Below are 9,806 nucleotides of genomic sequence, written 5' to 3'. Positions count from 1 at the left end.
CCTCTGGTGCAAATTACTGACCTCTGTCATCATTTTAAGTGGGGGAACTTGCACAATCGGTGGCTGACTAAATACTTTTTTGCCCCACTGTAAAGGAGGTTCTTTTCAGGAAAAGCCTCGGAGCCCACTCAAGTTGAACCGCTCACTCCGCCATCTTCCCAGAATTCCCTGCCAAACAAAGGGCTTAAGGAGCGAAAGCATCAACAATGGTTCACCTTGCTGTGTTGGGGGTTGTAATGTTAGATGCACGATCGGGAAGGGAAAATTGGCTCACGTTTTATTCTTTCCCCACCTGGAAGCAACGTGAGGGAGCTTATGTATTGGATACTACCAAAAGAAGGCAACTAGCCTGGATAGCAGCTGTGAGACGAGCTATATCCAGTTCTCTACCATCCACAGATATCTGTTGTTGTGCTACAGACATTTTCATTCTCGTAAGTTCTAAATAAGTTCATATTAGGGCTGTTCGATATAACGATATATATATATATATCGGATGACAATATAAAAACGTCTATCGATTCATTTTACACTAGGTGTCGCAAAATAAACTGTTTACGGCAATATTTTTTTCATCGTTTTGATGGTCACTGTAGTGGTTATATTAATTTCTTAAAGTTCTCTCTTTCTCTTATATTTAATATAACCACACTAGGGATGGACAAGCGACTATCTTTATGCCTTGTCGTTAGCTACAACCACGGTAAAACTATCCCGTGTCCACTTGTTTATTTTCCAAATAAACCTTTCACAATAAAGCTCAAGATCCTGTTGAGACTTTTCAAAATAAACTGAATTACTTAAACGAGTTGGCAGATTTTTGTATGGATGAGAAGCAAAAAAGAGCCGCCAGGTGCTAAAAAATAAACCTTAGATTCAAACGTTAGAACAGGTCACCAGTTTATTTACCAAAAAGTATCCATAAAAGTATCTCTCAAAAGCATATTATTGTAGTTCAAATGTGTAGATGAACAAAGATCAGATTTTTGGAAATCTAAAACTAGTCAGACACTCAAATATTCATGCTTTTTATAGGAGGACAGAGCAAAATGGACATTGGCGCAGAGCGAAGAACTGCTCTTGATAAGGAAACTATGACAGATATATTTAGTAAGTGAAGACTTTCTGTGTATCTAAAATTTTATACAGCACAAACAACTTACTTTGCAACCATTAAAAAAAATTGTAGAAATAGGTGATGATGCATTGTAGTAGTTGGTCAACAGATTTATGAATGCTGGAGGGTAAGGAGATGACATAAAGGGGTGTTAGTGTTACTGTAATGTGAACTGGATAGACTTTCCATTGAGGGGAAAAAAAGAGGTAGAATTCTGTGTGAAATATATCTGTAGCTATATAAACAGAAATATCTGTTTGCTATTTTTATTTGAACTCTGATAAAAGTAATAGAACTGTGACTTTTGTTTGTTACAGTGGCGGTAAGGAAGAGGTTTCCCAATGTGTCAAGAGGGGCTTTGGGGATTGCAGTGAATTTGAAGCTGGAGGAACTGAGACTGATGGAAAAGAAAACAAATTACATTTTAAGTATGTTGATTTATGTTCATGCACGCACGCACGCACGCACGCACGCACGCACGCACACACACACACACACACACACACACACACACACACACACACACACACAAGGACTGCTTTTACACAGCAGGAGAGAAGTAAGTATGTTTTTTGCATACTTCCAAGCACATCATATAATAAAGCACACCCCTCTCCTTGTGCATGTGTAGTTTATGGGATCCATTGTGAGAAGTGGTGCACAAAGTCCGTGGAATTCACTCTGAGTTCCTTCCCTGCCTTTTTGCATTTCCTTTTCTGATAAGAAAATTCAATATCAGATATCGCTTGTGTTAACCGCTGGAGATACTCAGCTAAATGTGCTAAACGCCATAGGGCTGGAGCGGCTTTGATTAAATGAGTCTTAAATGACCTCACTGGGGTTTTACTCATTTTGTTTTTGTTTTTTCCCCCCACTGGGTGATAGGTCAGAGGGTCTGAATAAGGATCATTTTTGTCTGAGGATCCAGTCTGTACAGTATTAACTGACAGCAGAGCATTCAGAGTGACATCAGTGGGGAAAAACAGGACTGCACTTAAAGAAAAAGAGGAATCTGGCCCCAGCATACTGGAACTTTGTTGTTAACTGTGAATAACAAGATCCACAGGCCAAAAATACAGACAAAAAACCTCTGTTAAGGAAGGAGTTTTAGAAGGAACAGGATGCCGTTTATATCCCCTGCTGTCAACGTAGAGCCCTTCTGCACTTATGCATGCATTTATGTTTTTAGTAAAATTAATTAAGGAGCCTAGCAGAGGTCATTTCAAGCTACTGCATGCAACTTCCAGCTGAGCTCCAGTATTGGCTGCTCTTGACCGACTTGGCCAGTTTGTGTTCTGCATCTTGTTCAAGTGATGAAATATAAACTGAAGGTCTCTTAAGAGCAAGCGTGTCTGCGTGTACGTGTTTACACTGTGAAGTAGTCGTCGTGTGCGAAGTGTATCCTTGTTGTGATTTATAATATTTAAGAGTCACTGACCACACTGGGAAGAGGCAGCCGTTCCAGTCAGCACACAGAATGGAGATTGATCTCAACACAGACAGAGAAACAAACACACAGGCAGGCAGAAAGCTATCTTTACAAGTTTTACTTTTATTGGTGTATTCTGACAATAACAATGATGGTATAAAAGAAAAATCTCCATCATACAAATTTCAATAATCAAAAGATAATATGCCGATACACAAACGGATCCACATAAGGCTGACATCAAGTTTTGACAAGTGGCTTCAAATGGCTTCAGTTCAAGGAGATCGTCTCTCCTTACAATCAGAGGAGATAAATTTTAAATTTAGCTGTATTGTTTCTCTTTCTTTTTTTTTTTTTAATAGTTAGCTTTCATACAAAAAAATAATTTGTGTGGATTTTGGAGTGGATTGTGGTCGCTGGTTTGGGTGCCTGTGTTTCATTGCATTGTAAGCATAAGGTGTTGTTTTTTTGGCTGAAACACTGCTATCCCGCAGCGCTCTCCTGTGACCTGCGCCTTATCTCAGCTGCTGTCACTATTATAAAGAAACATCACGTGCAGACACAAGGACAGTTAAATTCATCAAAGGATTTTACGTCTCCGTCTGCCACGACATGTGCCTTGCATTGCGACAGCGCGTTAAAATACAGGGAGGTCTGCGGGATGCAGAACACCTCTGAGATCGTGAGAGGAATTGAAAATTTATGAAATGAGGTTATTCTTTCCATCAGAAACAAAAAGTCTGTGCTGGGAAGCAGTGATGTAAAAACATTGATGTCACTCTGTAAGCTTTACTAGCACTTAAATGGCACCGGATAAACCCACAAACCAAACCCTCCCGAAGCCTTGTTCTTTAGCATCTGTAATGAATTAAGACCTTATAGAATTTCTAAAACACTACACACAACAATATTTACAATGATAATTATCTTGATATGCACTTTTTTCAATTTAAATATTTTTGCTTATAAAAAAATTAAATAAAAACTTGAATGGAAAAAAAAACGAAACAACAAAAACAAGAACAAACCCAAAAAACACTGCAATAAATTAAGAAGCTTTAAGGCTGCCAGTTTTGTCAGATGCCCAAAGAATGGTCCCTTCATTTAAACTGGCACAGAATGGATGAGGTGAGATAATGGAACGATGAAGACTCGTTAGTGAGCAGCAGTCTTGGTCTGGGTCTGGACTGACACCAGGTTTATTTTATTTATGTAGATAGAACTGGAACAAGACTAGCCAACATGCTCTTATCACCAAGTGAAATCAATCTACTTCCTGTTTTAGATAAAATCAGAAGTACTGACTCACTTGTCCTTGTTGCAAGGTCACAAAATAGCCAAAGCTGTGTACTAGTCTCCTCAAAGATGGTGTTGGCTTATGAAGCTGCTCATTCTTCATTGTGGAGTATAGAGCCTAATACTGACCCTAACCAGGCCTCAATCAGAGGGCCTCTTTGTATTAAGAGGGCCCGTGTGGTCCATCTCTTTACCTGAACACTCAATTTAAAACCATTTGGCTTTTGCTATAAGTCCACCTAGCTTTTAATTTAAAGCAATGAAACATAAAAAAGATATAATATACAGTGCATTATGTAGGTATCAAGACCTAGAATAATAACCTACCAGTTGTTCACAACAAGGTCACTATAAATAATTTTGTCATCAGTGCTGCAAAACCAAAAGGAAAAAACCCAAAACAAAACAGAAACTTTGAAACTTAGGAGGATAGGTAGACCTCGGAAAGGTTTAGCCATTTCACTCAAACGCACGTGGAAAAGAAAACTCAACTAAAATGCTGCTACTGTCTGTGACTTCCACTGGACACCTCCTGGGTGATAGGCTAGGAAGTAAACGTGCTTCTGCTTGCGGCAATTTGGATCAACTTTAAGGTGGAAAGGCAACAGGCTTACAAATGTATGGATGTAAACATGCTCAACCTCTGCTCCTGTAATTGGAATTAAAATATAAAGTTTGAAGGATGTTTTGCCTGTCAATACCAGCCTCTGTGATGTTGGGATTGGTTCCAGTAAGCACGCAGAGAGAGTCCCTGGAAGGGACCTCTGGAAGGTCAGCACCATTGATCATCAATTAGTATAATGGGGGTGATCAGTGAAAGACAGTGACCAGTAGCATTGTCTGATTCTGTGTCTTGCTCTTCCTGTGGTTGTCACACAAAATGGCCTCCTCCAATATGTCTGCTCATGAGATTACAATTTAATACCAGGCTACAGGTCCCATTCCATTTCATTAGAAGCAGTTATCTATCTATCTATCTATCTATCTATCTATCTATCTATCTATCTATGCTTTATCTTAAGAGGGAATCTGAATGAAATGGAATATACCTCATTTACACAGACCTGAACCTCACCGTCCCGCACAATTACGCATGACTACATTTCAGTGCATCTATATCAGTTTGTGTCACCTATTAAACTGTCACATTAACTGCAAAATAAAATAAAAACTGAACAATTAAGGAAAATAATCCAAAAAAATAAATAAAATGAGGTCCAGCCTCTTTGCTCCATATTTCATTGTGGGAACAACATTAAGTCAACCACCAATATTTTCCTCAAAAAGGTACATGTTAAGTAATGCGTACAAGGCGATTTGTGTGAAATGAAGTAGCTGCATGACTAGAGGACAGACAGTGAGGACAGTAAAGTCTGTACGATATATTAAAAAGGAACTTCATTTACAGTATTGGGATTTTACTGAAATCAACACTGTCAAATACACAAATCAGAGAGGAGCATTACACTTCTATGTACTGCCAGAGTCTGTGTCTAATGCACAGTGAAAGGCTGCATGCCACTGAACATAAACCTCTGTTTAGAGCAAATCCCTCCACCAAAAGAAAAATGAATTTCACAAGAAATCTCACGAGCCAAAGCCTGGCCACAAGCTAACAAAGCTAATCAGTGGTTATAACCTGACACTTCAGATAAGGATTGAGACAAGCTGTGTTTTTTTTCTCCCCCAATCGAAATGTTGATAAAGAAAGAGGTGTCATTTAAAAAGTAAAGGCAGCCATCGAATGGTAGTTGTATTTTCACAGGGCCCAAAGTGAAGCAGGGCTGGCTAACAGTATTACAAAGACTACACAATCTGCAAAATAACAAAGCAAATGCTTCTGTAAACACCAGTGACAGTTACAGCAATCAAGTATTTTCTAATTCCAATTCTCTTTTGTCACAATGAAGGTGAGTAAACATTGAAGACACGAAACCTAAAAATAAAAAACGGCAAGCGTTTATCTCTCCCTGGCCCGAATTCACACCCGCATGCCAAGTGAGGTCTGCAACCTGCCAGTCAAAGCTTCAGAAGCAAAGGGACCTGGGAGGTCACCCCGATTACTTTGAACCGACAACGAGATACATACAGGCCATTTGCATAGCTCTCCCTCACTTACACACAGACACGCAAACAGGCACACACAACTTCTGAACAGGGTGGCATGTTTGCTTAGGCAAAGTTGGGTTGAGTGTGAAGTTTGCATACGCAGTCACTTCTTCTCTCTAGTCCAATGAGGGCATGCTAGCACCCGCGCTATTGCATCTGTATAGTGAGGAAGTCAGGGCTAAAGTTCTGCTGTCTGATATTACAGCTTATTGCTAACAGGATGAACATTGCACTCTAACATACAGCCACTTGCAGGCAGGCAGGACATTCCATGCAATTACGCAAACATCAGTCTTTAAATCGTGTGCTTGAAAGACAAAACACAAGAGATGGTTAAGGAAACAATATTCTCTAAACTCAGAAAGAAAAACTATTTCACATACAACATATAACCACAGCCTCTAACTCCCTATGTCGTCTTCTCTTGCTCTCTTTTCTTGTAGATTTGGCATACTGTATGCAGAACCAGCTGCAAGAGTCCACTCGCTTAAAGTTGATGTGTCGTGTTATGTGTGCATGCAAATGTTTTCACAGGCGTACTGCATTTATGAAAGAAGTGCAAGAGAAAAAGTAATTAAAAAAAAGAAAAGTCATAGCCTTAGGACAATGTCAGCACATTTAAGCCAAACTCTGCGTGCATGTGTGGTGTGTGTGTGTTTATACGTGCGTGCACTTAAACGTATGTGTACCATAACCTATCGAAATCATCGAGCACAGAGGTGCCACGTGGAGCTAGTGATGGACAGAAGAAGAAAATGAATTGAGGAATGAATGCTGAAGGCCAAAATGGTGCAAAAGGCATGTGGAGACTGAAGTCTAGATAAGCCCAGATGAGAGGAGTGATGGACTGTGGCACAAACAAGTGCAGCATTTATCCCTATTTTCTTATATGATTTATCAAACATATGCTTTTGATTCTCCTTTTTTTTTTTTTTTTTGCATACAACCAAAATAAACAAAGCAATAAATCTGTCAACTAAAAACTCCTAAGCAGTGTTGCAACTGGTGAGATATGGCTGATGTCCCAAAGGACTTTGATTTTGCAGTCCAGCTCTGCCTACGTCAGTAGTCAGCTATTGGTGCAAGCTTTCTGCTCAAGCTGACTGTGATGTTGGTGTAGAGAGGCCTTCTGGACACTAGGGGGGAGTAGTTTAGGTTGTTAAGACCATCCACCTTCTGTCTCTCCTTTGAGTGACGGAGAAGACTATACCTGCAGGTGCAAAATGAGAGGAGAAAACAGAACACTGTAAGAAGCACTTTTCTCTCATTACATGTGAAAAGGATGGCAAAATGTAAAAAGTCCAGTGTTTGTGCCTAATGGAGTGATTCTTGTCTAAACAGCCAAAAATACCTTATTTGTGGCCCAGGATTGTAATCTACTACTTATGTACATCACTAAATGTGCGAAGCTACAAGTTTGACAAAGAATGAGCAGTTGCTTCAACAAAACTAAGCAAGAGCCCACTGCCTCTCAATCAGCCACTGATTCTAATCACAGCGGTTTTTTTTAAACAACTCTAAAATATCTCAGAGTTGGCATGGGGGGAGTCTGCTTCAGGCCTAACACAGACTATATATACACCCTTGGACTCTTTTAGTCTCCTGCTATGTTGTACCATCGATTTCATACATTTTTCAACAGAAGAAAACTTTTGCATACTAGATGACTAAAAAGCTGGAAAGTGCTTTGGATCAATTCATATCAGGGTGTGATATGAATAAAAGTTACTCGACTTCATTAATGGAAACCACCCTTCACATTCAGGCGAGCTGCCAAAGTACAGCTCTGGACTGCAGAAATTCCTTAACAAACAGCTGCACTATGTGACAAATATCCTCATTCATGTAAATTAAAGGAGCATTGTGCTGTTTCAGTGACATTTTCACGCAAAATGATCACAGACAGTTCAAGTTAGAAGTGTCAGAGTAAAAGTGAAAGCTGACTAAACTGAGGCAGAGGGCTACACCCCTGCTGCCTCAGTTTAGTCAGGCAAAGTGACCACCAGGCTGGGCTTAGAAGAAAAAAGCGCTAAAAAATAATATTTCAAACAGGGGGGGATAAAATAATTTCACATAAAATGTGCAAACGTATTCTAGTAGATCCCTAAATGATATGAGTATATGAGTAGCTTAAATCTAAGGCTTATTTTAAAGTTAAATAAGTGAAAAATAAATTCCACTTAGTACTGTGGTACTATGTAAAACTATATGAAAGAAGCATTTACTCTTTGGGCCATTTTTAAGTTACTCAGGAATTTAGCCCTGAAGCATAGGAGCATATCACATGCAAAGTCTTTAAAAGAGTGGAAATTCTATCAAAGGTACTGCTTTGGCTTTTCATGTGACTGGCTTACATCACATGAGTCTAAGCCTCATTGCAATTATCAGCTTCCTCCTTTGGTTGGGAGTGTGTATTATGTACTGTTTGTAAGTGAGCTGTGAAAACCTAGGACACCAACCTGCCCAGGAACTGCACTTCTCCACGATGGTGATGTGGAATGGACATGTAGCGTCCCAGGTCTCCTTGTGGTCTGCTTACTGTGTAATTGGCAAACTGCACCCTACGGAAACATTTTAAAAATTTTAATCCATATTGTACACAGTTGGGAGGAAAAGGCATTGTGTTTATGATCCTGCTATAATAATTATCACAATAATGCCTCTGATAGCTGAGCTATAATATTTCAAATAGTCAATAACATGCTCCAAATACATCAGAAAGATTTCATAGTAAAGGCAAAAAGGAAGGATTTCATGGAAACAAATATACAAGAGAATCAGTATTTACAGTACACACAGATTTACTCTGTGTGTACAGCTGCCTGTGAGTTGTGTAGGTGGGGGAAACGCTCTGGGCCAAAGTGGGAAAAAACAATATAATACAAAAGCCTTCTATGTGCCAAATGGCTTACCTCATCACTTGAGGATGCCTAATGTCAACACTACTGTTAACAACATGCTGCAGCTCTATCAGAAAGGCCAGTGTGTGTTTGTCTGTACAAGTTGCCCTCACCTGTTCCACAGGTCATCGTCCTCTCCTCCCCAGCCCCAGAACGCATTGGGAAATCCGTTAATCTTTTTGAACTGCTTAACCATCAGGCCACTGACACCGCCGAAGAACTCATTATACGGCAGCCTTTGAGGGACAGTTATACATATTGAGATTCATTTTTTGCGTCCGAACACATGTACTCTGTAATTCCCCAAAGACAATAATCAGGACTCACATGTAAGAATACTTGTCCAGTTTGACCGCAAAGTGTCGGGGCATGTCCGTACAGCCGTAGTAGTTTCTGTCATTCTCCATTAGATGGTCTACATCATGGAAGATCAGACAGTCCCAGTTCAGGTCCTTCATAGCCTCCTTGTAGCCCACATTGAACAACATGGCTCGGTTAAATGGCTCTGTACCCGCCTAAAGAAAAAAAGATGATACTTTGGTATAGCTGCCTTTTCATAAAAAAAGGGGGAAGATAATAGGTTATAACTTCCATAAAACAGTGGCTTGAGATGAAATTCATTTAGTTGTTTACCTCTGAATTCAATTGATTGATTGATTGTGAAAATAAGTGAACCTACTTGTTCTATTATATAAAAGGCAAAGTGGAGTCTCTGTTTCTGCAGCACTGGCACCAGGTGTCTTAGGAGAATGGGCAAGTGTTCATGTCGGTTCCTGAAGGGAACTAGGATTGCCACCTAGGTACACAAAGGAGAATAACATGGGACTTGAATAAATTGCAAAGATATAGGGATACATTTAGAGTAGAGTTAGAGTTAGAGCAGATAGCACCTTTACATGTCCAAATCAACACTAATACTGAAACATGTTTCATTATACTACTTTCCCCAATGTCC

General features: G+C 39.7%; 1 protein-coding gene across 1 annotated transcript in view; it reads right to left on the bottom strand.

Annotated features, from left to right (window-relative positions):
• Positions 1-3,715: 3,715 nt before the first annotated feature.
• b4galt5 (UDP-Gal:betaGlcNAc beta 1,4- galactosyltransferase, polypeptide 5) overlaps positions 3,716-9,806 on the bottom strand; it is a 33,749-nt gene continuing 27,658 nt past the window's right edge. The window contains exons 5-9 of the mRNA XM_005740430.2: positions 9,531-9,647; positions 9,179-9,366; positions 8,965-9,087; positions 8,411-8,512; positions 3,716-7,161 (exon numbers count right to left, since the gene is read on the bottom strand). Of these exons, the coding sequence (XP_005740487.1) occupies positions 7,014-7,161; positions 8,411-8,512; positions 8,965-9,087; positions 9,179-9,366; positions 9,531-9,647 (678 nt within the window). The 3' untranslated portion in view covers positions 3,716-7,013. The remainder of the gene's footprint in view (positions 7,162-8,410; positions 8,513-8,964; positions 9,088-9,178; positions 9,367-9,530; positions 9,648-9,806) is intronic.

The sequence above is a fragment of the Pundamilia nyererei genome, unplaced genomic scaffold, assembly GCF_000239375.1.
Source record: "Pundamilia nyererei isolate P.nyererei 1_Seehausen unplaced genomic scaffold, PunNye1.0 scaffold00100, whole genome shotgun sequence".
Classification (NCBI taxonomy): domain Eukaryota; kingdom Metazoa; phylum Chordata; class Actinopteri; order Cichliformes; family Cichlidae; genus Pundamilia; species Pundamilia nyererei.
The sequence above is the reverse complement of the archived record's forward strand: the minus strand, read 5'-3'. Positions and strand labels throughout refer to the sequence as shown.